Source organism: Ovis aries, chromosome 11 (genome assembly GCF_016772045.2).
Source record: "Ovis aries strain OAR_USU_Benz2616 breed Rambouillet chromosome 11, ARS-UI_Ramb_v3.0, whole genome shotgun sequence".
NCBI lineage: Eukaryota > Metazoa > Chordata > Mammalia > Artiodactyla > Bovidae > Ovis > Ovis aries.
In genome coordinates, this window is record NC_056064.1 from 44652841 (window position 1) to 44665157 (window position 12317).

At 51.9% G+C, this 12317-nt stretch overlaps 1 protein-coding gene across 2 annotated transcripts in view; it reads right to left on the reverse strand.

Moving 5' to 3' along the window:
- Window positions 1-12317, reverse strand: part of MAP3K14 (mitogen-activated protein kinase kinase kinase 14) — a 43115-nt gene that overhangs the window by 4498 nt on the left and 26300 nt on the right. For both annotated transcript variants that reach the window (XM_004012997.3, XM_042256110.1), the window contains exons 5-11: window positions 11683-12294; window positions 10426-10563; window positions 4670-4799; window positions 4309-4440; window positions 3751-3855; window positions 1905-2068; window positions 1247-1397 (exon numbers count right to left, since the gene is read on the reverse strand). In XM_004012997.3, the coding sequence (XP_004013046.2) occupies window positions 1247-1397; window positions 1905-2068; window positions 3751-3855; window positions 4309-4440; window positions 4670-4799; window positions 10426-10563; window positions 11683-12294 (1432 nt within the window). The remainder of the gene's footprint in view (window positions 1-1246; window positions 1398-1904; window positions 2069-3750; window positions 3856-4308; window positions 4441-4669; window positions 4800-10425; window positions 10564-11682; window positions 12295-12317) is intronic.

Consider the following 12317-nt stretch of genomic DNA (forward strand, 5'->3'; position numbering starts at 1 on the left):
AAAAATAGAACAGTATTTGTTTTATTCCATTTTCCTTCCAGGTAACAGTTGGAAATTTAAAAATTATAGAATTGGCTCCAGAGAAGGACTTTGTTAATATTAATAGTATTATAAAGGGAAGATTTAAAAATAGCTCTGGGGTAATGCCCACTCATAGCTTCCAGGAGAATGGGCCTCGCTGACCCTCTGCGTCTTACCCTTCCCTTCCCGACAGTCAGTGCTTCCTGAGGGGGCACTATCTCTCTGGAGTGGTGGGGGGCAGTTCAGGCATTATAAATGGGCGGGCCATTATAACTACCATCTACGCTTGGGGTGGGGGCCATGCAAGGTGTCTCTCCTGTTTTACTCAATCCCTATTCGTTCTCCTCACCACTGCCTTTCAAGTCCTGACACTTCCCTCCCTTGCACCCCACTGATGTTCTATCTTCAGTAGACATCAAAAGTCCAATATGTCACTTTAGGTCTCACTGAATTCTTGCTAAGTGTGTGTTGTTTTTATCGATTTTTAATTTACACAAACGGCACTGTATTCTAGGCCTTGCTTTCTTGGTCCCTGCTTCACCAGGCACTATAGTTTTAAGATCCAGCCAGGTTGCCCTGTGAACACCGAGGTGCTTTTACTGCTGTGGGTGCTGCGTGGAGCATCCCGTACCCCACCCCACCCCATCCCACTCCCACCACTGGCCTCTTCGTGTTCCCAAGGAGGGACACCCAACTGTGCCCATCTCCCCTCCCACAAATGACACTCTAATGTACATCCCCAGGTGTGTCCCTCATGGATCTGGGCAGAGTCTCTTTGGCAGTGTGCCCAGAGTAGGGTGCAGGGTCCCAGGTCTGCAGACATCTGTCTGAGTGCGGCCAGGTGCCCTCCAGCAGAGCCCACGGGCCACTGTCCCATATCCCCACCCATAGTTGGCACCGCCAGCTTTCTGACTTTCTCCCACACAGATGGCTAGAAAGTGATACCTGGCTTGATTTCACATTCTCTGATACTAATGAGTTCAAGCCCCCTTTATATGTTGTGACCTCATTCCCCCATCTCCTGAGCATGGCCTCTGCATCAAGGTACAGTACTAAGCACTTGGACTCATGTGACCTCAGTTTTCCTAACAGGCCTGAGGTTGGTGCCATGCCCACCCTCTAGATGGGGAAACCAAGGCTCTTGAGATTTATCTTGTTCTTGTTCTTGACCACCACACAACCCCACTGGCTCTCTCTCTCCCCGCAGCCAGCGCGGGGCTCTTACCGTGCTGCAGCGCCAGGCTGACCTTCCCCCCCAGCTCCACTGCAGATGCTCGGTGGACCGGCTCTTTCCTGAGCCCCTCCTGGATGGCCTGGGCCGTGAGCGGGGCACAGGAGGCCGGGATCTCCCTCACAGGTGGAGGCTCACTGGCAATCTGGGGGTCAAAAGGCAACATATGAGACTCGCCTCCCCATCACTTCCTGCGCCTCACTTCCTTTTCTTGCTGCTCCCCACTCTCCCCTGTCCTGCTGTGCTGGGGTCAGTCAAAAGGACTAGAGCGGCCTGGTCTAGAGTGAGGGCTGGGACTTTTCCGAGAAGAAGGGGAAAGGGGCTTAGGTAGGACAGAACAGAGCAGGAGGTGAGGCGCCCATACCCCCCAGGCACCCACGACCCCCACAACCCTCAGGAGGACAGGTTGGGGTGGCCTGGGGTGTGGACACAAGAGAGCCCTGAACCATGAACTCAAGAAGACCCTTCACCCAGGATCTGCCCTCGGACCCTCAAATTTGGGTAGCCAAGAATTTAAGTCAGGATCCCACATCTCTGATGAGGCCCTTGCTTGCTCCTGCCTGCCACTGAAGGGCGGCCAACACAGGAGGCGCCACCAAGCCTGCAGCCTGGGCCCCTGGCCCTGCTGGCCGTCCCAGGTGCTCTCACGGACCTTGAGGCAGAGCGGTCCTCGGAAGTACTGGGTCCAGGGGTGGCAGCCGTTGAGCATGTGCAGCATCATACAACAGCTGCTCCAGATGTCCACCTTGGCGTCGCAGGGCTTGCCCATCACCACCTCTGGCGCCATGTGGGTCTCTGTACCAGGGATGTAGTCCCCTGCGGAGGTGAGGTGAGGTAGAAAAGGCGACTGTGAGCTCTGATGGGCGGAAGCCTCGGCTATGACCACCCCAGTCAGCTCCTGATATACCTCGACTCTGTCTCAAAGTACTGTAAGTAGAGAGAAAGCCTCCAGATCCAACTTGCTGGGGATAAGCCAAGGTGGGGATTGTACTGGGGACAGGAACAAAGAATATATCATCTAACACACGGGCTCTGGACGTCTGCGGTGGTCCAGTGGTTGAGAGTCTGCCTACCAGTGCAGGGGACACGGTTCGATCCTCAGTCCAGGAAGATTCCATATACCATGGAGCAACTAAGCCTGTGCACCACAATTATAGAAGCCTGCACTTTAGAGCCTGCGCTCCACAACAAGAGCTGTCACCACAATGGGAAGCCCAGCCCGCGCACAGCTAAGAAGAGAGACCCCTGCTTATCGCAAATGGAGAAAGTCTATGCAGTGATGAAGACCCAGCACAGCCAAAAACAAATAAATAAGTTAATTAAAAAACCCATTGGCGCTGCCATTTGGATCAAACTCTCAAAATGCCTTCTAAAAGGGGGGAGGGATTAATAGTATGATGTTCCTGAAATTTTAGTAACTTAAAAAAAAAAGGAAAAAAAACTTATATGCATAAAAGATTAGAAAGACTGATGCCAGATGTGAATACTGTTATTTTTCTGGTGGTTTGTGTTTCTTATTTTTGTTTAGCTCTACTTTCTGTGAAAGATATTAGAAAAGATATTTTTATAATAAGATATATATGTATATATTATATACTAAAGTTAATATATGATATCAATATATATAATATATATGATATAAAAGATATTTTATAATATAACACTATAGTTATTTCAAAGTGGAAAGCAGGTATCTGTGTTCAAATTACATCTCCAGAATTATCAAGAGTCCTCTGACAACAAAGAATCACTTCTCAAAGATTGCTTTTCCTTTGGTCAAAATGAAATAATTTTATGCTAAAGCTATAAATAAAAAGCAGGGCACAAAACTGTGTTATGATGACCTTAACTATATACAGAAAAGTACCCAAAAAATTATGAATAAGGAAAGACCTGGAGGGAATTATCTAAAATATTCATGATTATCTCTCTGGGCAAGAGGAATGGTAAGAACTTTTCCTCCCCTTCCAAACCACTTAACACTGTAGTTATCTAATATTTTACTGTGGACACGGATTCTTTTAATAATCAGAAAAATATAAGTTAAAAACAGGCATTTCTCCAGCTACAAAGCATAGGCCCCTTGGTCAGCCATCTCATTCTGCTTTGCAAAACCGAGCTCTCAGAGGCGAGGGAGGGCTGAGCTCACAGGCTGGGAGCACAGCTCCCCCGTAAAGGCTGGTCAAGGGGCCTGGAGCCCTGGGGGTTTGGAGACAGCAGACCTTGGACCTTGGCTGTGGCACCCAGCTTCTTTTGTTCCCTCCTCTGTGTAACAAAAACATCAGAAGCAAGCACCTGACATGCATGATTGCATTTAAGCTTAACAACAAAAGCCTCATAACCCAGGGTGGTTGTGGGGCTGAAGAATCTTCATGGACATAAAGTGCTTGCCTCTCTGACTGCCATTAAGGAAGGTACAGGAGAAGGCGCAGGGCTAATGCTTAGTGAAGGCTGCCCGGCTGTTATCTTTGGGGGAAGGGGTGGGGGGCAGGGCATACCTGTGAGCAAAGACTTCCCCAGGCCGTCGGGTTGAAGGCACACAGCGTGGCCAAAGTCGCAGAGGGCTGCGCGGCTCCCATCACTGGACAGGAGCACGTTGTCGGCTGCCAGGCCACCCCGGGGAAGAAGAGGAACAGGTGAGTCACCGAGGGCCCCGGCCCAATTTAAACCTCCGGCGGGGCAGTTTTCTGGCTGACCCTACGTGGCAGCTGCAGCTTCTGATTAGTTTCATTAGTCATGGAGGGAGGGGGGAGGCGGGGATCAGTTCAGGCTGGAGGCAGGCAGCAGGCAGGCTCTCAGAGGGTGAGGGGATATGGCCACTCAGCCTTGCTACCCTCCCCTCCCATGGTCACCAGTAAGCAGGAGCTTGATTAGTGTTCCCTGTGGGCATCAGCCACTGGAAGTCACAGTGCCAGGCTGAGGGCTGGGAGAACACATTCTCCTTTCCTCAGCCCACCCACCTTGATGCAGGCACAGAAGATCTGGGAGGAAGCAGGCATGATGGGGCGAGGTAGGAGCCCAACAGGGACCAGGGCCACGGGTGCCCTGGGCCTCACCTTTCACATCTCCGTGTAGAATCCTGCGGGTATGGAGGTATTCCAGCCCTTCCAGCGCCTGGCCCAGGTAGTAAAGGGCCCGGTCCTCTGGCAGACAGCCTTTCTGCTTTATAAGCTGGCCTAGCGAACCACCTAGGAGATCAATGGCTGGTCTTTACATGGAGCTCTTCCAGGCCTCCAAGTCAGCCAAGGGCAAGAGACTTCAAACGGCAGGTGGTAGAAAGCAGGCCTTTCTTGCTGATGTCATGAGGTCAAGGGTTTAAAACTGGATTGACTGGGGACCAAGGTTAACCTGGGCAAGACTTGGAGAAACTCTTGGCTCTGACTCTGGAGGGAGTAAGAGTGGCCCCTGGCTCCTTACCTTCCAGCAGTTCCATGAAGATGTTGACCCAAGGCCCTTCCTTCACAGCTCCATACAAAGGGACGATTCTGGGGGAGGTCAATCCTGCACATGCCATCAACTCCTCGGCCCGAAATACTTCGACTCGCACCTAGAAGGGCCCAGAGGTGGGTGGGAGTCAAGCTGAAGGTCCGGGGTTGGTTCCCTGGGTTCCTATTTGGACCCTTGGAGCTCCCTACATGGAGACCATGGATGGGCCTGGTGATGATTCTGAGGCCAGGCAGGGCCCTGAAGGGCCTGCTGGACACTTAGAAACTAAAGCGTGAACCCTGGGGCGGTCAGGGTCAATGCCTAGCACTTGACTAAAGTTCTACAGTGCTGATGTTTATGGAAACAGTCACACAAAAACGACAGTCCTTATCCAGGCCCCTGGCATGCTGCTCACCCTCAGATCTGCTGAACACAGAACTTTCCTTCCCCCCAGCTCAAATGTCCGGACAGTTTCTAGGTTATGGGACCTTTTGTTTATCAACATCCACGTCTTAAGATGCTTCTGTAGCCAGAGCTGGGACAGCCAAGATTCTGGCTCTGTCAGTGCCTCTGGATCCTCAGCATCCTTCTCAGCACTTAGTATTCGCTGATAATTGTTTGCCTTTCCCCCTGAGGGCTAAAATGTCCATGTAGATGCAACAGTGCTTGTTTATTCTGTTTGCAGCTGTTTCCCCGGGATCTGGGCATAGGAGAGGATTCTCCTACGGGGAGGGGCTTGGCCCAGGCCCCGCCTGCAATGGACTGGCAGGCTGGGGACCACCCACTCCTCTGCAGGGACCAGCGTGGCATGGAGGAAAGAAATAGGCCTTGGATACAAGCAACCCGGGCTGAGACCCTGGCTTGGCAGTTTCCAAAGGTGGATCACTTCCTCTAAGCCATGTGTGAATGGTGGGGGCAGTGGCCTCTGCTCCTGTGTAGGGCAGCGGTTTGGAGGGGTGATAACCAGCACTAGGCCTCAGTGGGTGCTCAGGTATGGTAGCTCCTGCCTCCTCCCTCCAGCTCAAATGAGAGCCGCTTAATAAATGCTTATACTTCCTATAATAGAGACTTGTTTTTCCTTCCGGCTGCAGTTGGCTTGCCTGTTATCCCCGAGAAGTGCCACCAGGGGGCGGGAGTGGTAACAACACTAGCCAGGAAGCAGTCGGTCAGGGTCTGGCAGTCTTCTTCGGAGACCTGCTGACTTGTGCGGCTTTTGGACTTTTGCCTATCAGTGGAAAATGTCTCTCTTCTGATTACTTGCAGAATATCTGGTTGATCATCTTGCACGAACTTTGACTCTCTGTCAGTGTTTCCAGCTCTGAACCTGAATTGGAACTAATTTGTCGACAGGACTTGTATTAGCAAATGTCTTTCACCCTATTGCTCCCAAACTGTGAGGTGAAGCGCGCACCACAGAGAGCTCACAAGGGGAACAGTGATGGTGACATCTGGGAACACCACCTAGACTACTAGCCTGAGATAGTTCAGTTTCCATGGCTGCACTGCATTCTTTTGAGGATGTATCTTTATGAAGGTAGGTTTTTGGAGGCTGCTGTGACAAAAAGGTTCTTTAGGGGGATAGTGTGGAGCAGGATGTGAAGGGATGGTGTCCAGTGATCTCAAAGGTGGAGAAGTTGTGCGTGCCCAACAGGATATACATTCCGTTAGTAATTATGGTTGTTTAAGAAGGAAATTTATCTTTCCATTTATGTGTGTTGTTATGCAAAGGGTTACTAGATTGTTAGGATAAAGACTTATTACTTGACCCAATTATTTAACAGATGAAACTTGCTTTAGTCTGGGGCACCTTGAAAAAATGACATGAAGGGCTGTGAACCAAGGAAGTCTGGAAGCTTAGGCTTTAATTCTGAAGAAATTCGTAAGTCTTTCAGAGTACCCCAGTGATATTAAAACCCTTCCCAACCACTTTGATCAAAGGGAGTTGGAAGGGACACTTCAAAATACAAGGTGTGTTAGAAGTCTGGGGCAGCTCCAGGGAGAGCAGGTTGAAAGGATGCTCTCAAGGGAGAAAGGTTGCCCTTCTAATCCAGGCCAGCTGCCCATCTGGCCACCTTTTTCTCTCTGGACTTCAGTGTCCTCATCTGTACAGTGAGGGCTGGACTCTGATGAGTATGTTAATGAGAACTAATATTTAATGCCCACTTAACAGATTCCAGGGACTGTGCTCAGAACTTTATTCATCGTTTGCATCTTACAATAGACTCGGAGGTGATATCATCTCATTTTATAGACAAAGAAGCTGAAGATCAGACCGGTGACCTGCTCAAGGTCACGGGATATGAAGGGGCAGAGCTGGGGTCTCAGGCGGGGGTAAGCCTCACTCCAGAGCTGCCAGCTCCATACCTTGCTGAAGGCCGTTTTCCAGGGGTATTAGCTTTTACATCCTGGACATTTTTTACTGAAGTTCAAGAGCATGCATGCCCAGGTGGAAGAATGGTCAGCAATCACCTAACTGCCAAATCCACAGGCCATTTCCCTCTGCTTAACTGCCCGCACGCTTTATACCAGGGGTCTCTCTTTCCTTCTTGGAACACTCCCTCTTGTTTTCTTTAGTATTCATATTCATTTTCTTTCACCAGTAAATATAAGGGAATAAAAGCAATTCTACAAGCTCTTTTAAAGATCTCAGGAACAATCATATGTGAGAGGCAGATAGTTTGGTCCTTTATTTCCTCATCGTCATGGAGACAGTCTCCTCTTGGTCCTTGTGCTGATTTCCTCAACACTCATCCTGGCTGACTTTGCCCACGTGCCCGGCTGATGGCTGCTTCTACCACCTTTCCACCATGTAAGTGTCCACCCCCGTTACAATCCGAGCTCCTTCAGGTCAGGTGTGTGGACCCCACACCTCTGTCCCCAGCCCGGGCCTAGCATCTGGCACAGAGCAGGGGCTTGGTAACAACAGCTGGCTGGACTTGGCCAAAGCCACTCTAGCCCAGATCAGGGCAGAGCAACAGGAGGCTCCTAGAACTCTACGTTCCAGCCAGACATGCTCAAATGAACTGTTCTTAACCCTCTTTGGGCCACAGACCCCTGTGAAAATCTGGTGAATAAAAAGTGTGTGTGGGTCCACCCACACCACGTGTGGAATACAATTCCAGGAGTTCGTGAATCTTAGGAATGAACTGACTAGGATTAGAACTTCTACACTGACTGTTCAAAAGCACTAGACAGGTGTCTATTACCAGTGAGGAAATCTGTCCATGATCCACTGTTGCATGAAAATACATGGTACAGAACAAATGAGCGCAACCTCATTTTAATAAAAGTCCTAACTACATGTTTATATATGCATATCAAAGGGTGGTTACCTCAGAAGAGGACTGGGGGACACAGAGACTTGGTTTTGGGGGTATCATTATTTTATAATGAGTCTCTATTAATTTGAAAGCAAAAGTAAGATCAAACAAAATCTTAAAAAAACCCCCAAAACTGGACATTAAAGCCTGGGTGTGCAACCAATTAGCATCTGACCTGGGGCCAGCAGGGTGCTGACATCATCATGTGATGCTCCACATCCTGGATCCTCCCTGGGGAGCATCAGAGGGCGTGCAGACTTGCTCTGACCCTGTGTGCACTTTGACCTGTGATCCTTGGCCCTCACCCTCCACCCCTACCCTCCTGGCAGAGATCTGTTTCTCAGGAGCTAAAAATGCTAAAGGAAACCTTCCTTACTCCCCTTCCCTGGAGAGAAAGGAGGGGGGGAGGTCTGCCTGACCAAAGGCAGCTGTGGGCCACCCAAAGCCAACCCTGCTGAGGTCCTGGACTCGGGGGAGGCAGAGGTCCGAGGGGCCGGCTCTGGGGGGCTTGAGCAGCAGGTCTGGGCCTGGCAAGTCCGCACATTGTGCTTGGAGCTTGTCTGGCTGCCCTGGGGAGGTGAGGAGTGGAGTCCCTGTCCTCTTCTACTATATTAGGGTTGTTTACCTTGTTGCCTGGGACTCTGAGAACCTCAGCAGCGCAACAGCTGAGAAGCCTGGTGACTAAGCTCCCCAGCACAGGCGTTCATCTCCAGGATACTTCACACTCTCTTGCCCTCCTCCCACCCACCTCTCAGGAGGGACAGCTGAGCCTTCTCTGGTGGCCTGGGGAGGGGACTGCAGCTGAGGAGGTCAGGCACGTGGCCCTGGCATCCCAGCGGGAGATGATGACCCATGCTGGCAAGAACTAAGCACGTGCTTTGGTCAGTGGTGGGGTGGGCAGGGGTGGAGCTGGCTTATTTGACACAGTGTGTCTGAAGTTTGGGGTAATACCTAAGGATAGTCCCCTCTCTCAACCCACTGCCCGAGGCCCAGACTCTCCAGCTTTAACACCTGGTCACGCACCAGCCATGGAAGCCAGCCCTGTTCACATCACAATCCCCTCACCCCTTAAAGCCGCAGGCACCCAAGACAGTGGCGCCAGCAGTGTCCACTCTGCGTGGGGCCTGAGCAGGCTGGACCTGCCTGTTCTGGCTATTTGGCCCCCTTCCTTTGGGGAATCAGAGTGTCCTGAAAAAAAGCCATCTGGAACCAAGGTCCATCTTTGAATTAGCTTATTTCACGCTGCCCATGGGCCAAGGAAGTGGCCTGTGGAAATGTTTCTGATTTCCACCTTAGGAAGTCTTTGGGGCTAGCCCTTATTCTTAGCTGAATTTAAGGTCAAGGGCAAGGTGGCTTCCAATTAAGGTGAGGGGAAGAGTCGGGGTAGGAGAAAGGATATCTGAAGGAGAGGAGGGCTGACACCCTCCAAGGTTTGCTGGGCCTGGACAGTGTGATTTGACAGAAGGAGGCCTCAGGCCTAGGCCTGGCTGTGGGGCTGTGGGCAAGGTGCAGGCCCTCTCTGGCCTCCAGTCCTAACATCACAGAGTGGAGGGAGAGGGAGACGTGACTCCGGCCTCTGCCTCTAATTCAAACTCTAGAAGCGTGAGTCTTCCTCCTCTGCCCCTTCTCGAGGAGAGGGTCAAAGCCAAACTCTGTAGTTGGATAAACCTGCGTGCTTAGTCACTTCAGCTGTGTCCGACTCTCTGTGACCCCATTGTCCGTGGGGTTCTCCAGGCAAGAATACTGGAGTGGGTTGCCATTTCCTTCTCCAGTGATAAGTACGAAGTAAGTGAAGTGAAGTTGCTCAGTCGTGTCTGACTCTTTGTGACCCCATGGCCTGCAGCCTACCAGGATCCTCCGTGCATGGGATTCTCCAGGCAAGAGTACAGGGGTGGGGTGCCATTTACCTGGGGCCCTCACTAAGTCTCATTGCCTCCTATTGTCCATCTCCCAGGACTGATTACATCCAGTCAACAGGAGGCAGAGTCAGATCTGCCTCCCAAAGGGCTCCTGTCAGGGGGCTTCTCTTAGGGAGGTTCCTGTTAGGGGGAGACTGTGCTCTCGCTATTACCTTGCTATCCGCTGTGAAGTTTAAGAGTTTCAGCTCAGTATGAATTTCGTGACAATCCAATCATCTTCCCGGTTTTGACTTGCCCAAGGGGCCTGGCATCAGAAGGGGCCCAGGCTGCACATACAGCCTCACGCTCCCTCTCACATACACACGCACCAAGTGCGGCTCCCAGGCGGGGACATGGGACCAGGACTGTCTCCCCTTCCAGTGCCAGCTGACCCAGGGCAGCCAGGATAGCCAGGCTCCGTTAAAGAGAGTCAGACCCATGGTCACCCTGTGACTAACCCTGAAAGAAGGCAGAGGGAAGGCGATGGGCCTCCGGCCCCTGCCCTCCTCAGCCTCGGAGCCCAGCATACCTTTTTGACGGCACACTGGAAGCCGGTCTGCTTGTCCTCCATCCTGTGGACCTCTCCAAAGGAGCCTCTGCCCAGGCAGGGCTGGCGCGTGGCCCAGTGGACCTCCTCTCGGTACTCATAATCCACCGGCTTGAGTTTCTGGGGTTGGCAGGAGAGAGAGGCCGGTTTCAGTGGCCAGGGCAGTGGAGGGATGAAGGTTACAGTGAGGAAGGCTTGCCAGCTGGTGGCCCATGCCAGGCTGCTGGGCTGAGCTGAGCCCTCACAACAGAAGACACCAACTGGTCTCAGGCAGGGCTTGGGGTCAGCGGGGGGGGGGGGGGGGGGGGGGGGACAGGACTACCAGAGAGGGGGTGATAGGCGAAGGCAAAGGAGAGCTTCACGGTCTGCCTGAGGCAAGCTGATCCTTGCAATGAAAAAACCTCCTCCCCAGATTTGTGGTTGTGGGACAGAAATGAAATTGTCAACGACCTTGACTGTGAAAAAACATGACTTCAGCTAAAAGGTAAAAGAAAGGGAAGGACAACGAAGAGGGGCAGAAGACAAGGGATAATGTCAGAGATGGATGGGATTAACATCCAGAAATCTAAGTTTGGGAAAATCATGTAATGTTACAAAGTTATCCAGTAAACTAGAGAGGGAGAAACAAAGCTATGACAAACCTAGACGGCATATTAAAAAGCAGAGACACCACTTTGCCGACAAAGACCTATACAGTCAAAGCAATGATTTTTCCAGTGGTCACGTACGGATGTGAGAGCTGGACCATAAAGAAGGCAGAGAGCCGAAGAATTGATACTTTCAAATTGTGGTGTTGGAGAAGACTTTTGTGAGTCTTTTGGACAAGCAAGGAGATCAAACTAGTCAATACCAGGAAATCAACCCTGAATATTCATTGGAAGGACTGATGCTGAAGCTCCAATACTTTGGCCACCTGATGCAAAGAACTGACTCATTAGAAAAGACCCTGATGCTGGGAAAGATTGAGGGCAGGAGGAGAAGGGGACGACAGAGCGTGAGATGGTTGGAGGGCATCACTGACTCAATGAACATGAGTTTGAGCAAACTCTGGGAGATGGTGAGGGACAGGGAAGTCTGGTGTGCTGCAGTCATGGGGTCACAAAGAGTCAGACACGACTTAGTGACTGAACAACAAGAGGAGGAAGGTGAAGGAAAGGGGGAAGCGAAGATGGGCGGCCCTGGAGGCGGAGGTGGAGGGGGTGGTGACGGCATGTGTCTGTGTGTTTGGGGACTACTTGCCTCAATGAGTAGGACCCCCTCGCTGTCCTCAGTCTCGGGGCTGGGCGCCTGGGGCCTGGAGCCCCCCACTGACCAGGTCTTGGCCAGGCTGGCCAGGCTGTGGGGCTGGCCGGAGCTCACGCTGCCTTGCAGGGCGTGTACCAGGTACTCCTCCACGGACAGCTTGTCCCTTGAGCCACGAGACAGGCAGCTGGGCTTCAGGTGAGGGCTGGGCAGGGGCTTCTGGCTGTCTACACAGGCCAGTCTGCCCAGGTGAGGGCCAGGCAGGGGCTGCTGGTTGTCTACACAGTCTGCCAGTTTGCCAAGGAAGAAGGACTCTAGCGGGTGAGGCTTCCAGGGCTGGAGAGGGTGGAATGGGAAGGGGTGAGGCAGCCTGCTGTAGGGGAAAGGCTGGGGCAGGGGGCCGGCGTCCTGTGGGTGGTGGACTTTCCACACGTGGTTCAGACACTGCAGGGGGCTGATCAGTTTGTGGAGTTCTGGTCGAGGCAGCGCTGGCCGCAGGCCCTCCCCGAGCTTCTTAAACCAGAGCTGACCAAGGTCTGGCTCCTTCAGAGGCTTGGTGAACTGCGGTACATTTCTAACATATGGAGGACCCAGTGGAGACTCATCTTCCTGCAGGGGAAACACAGTGTTAG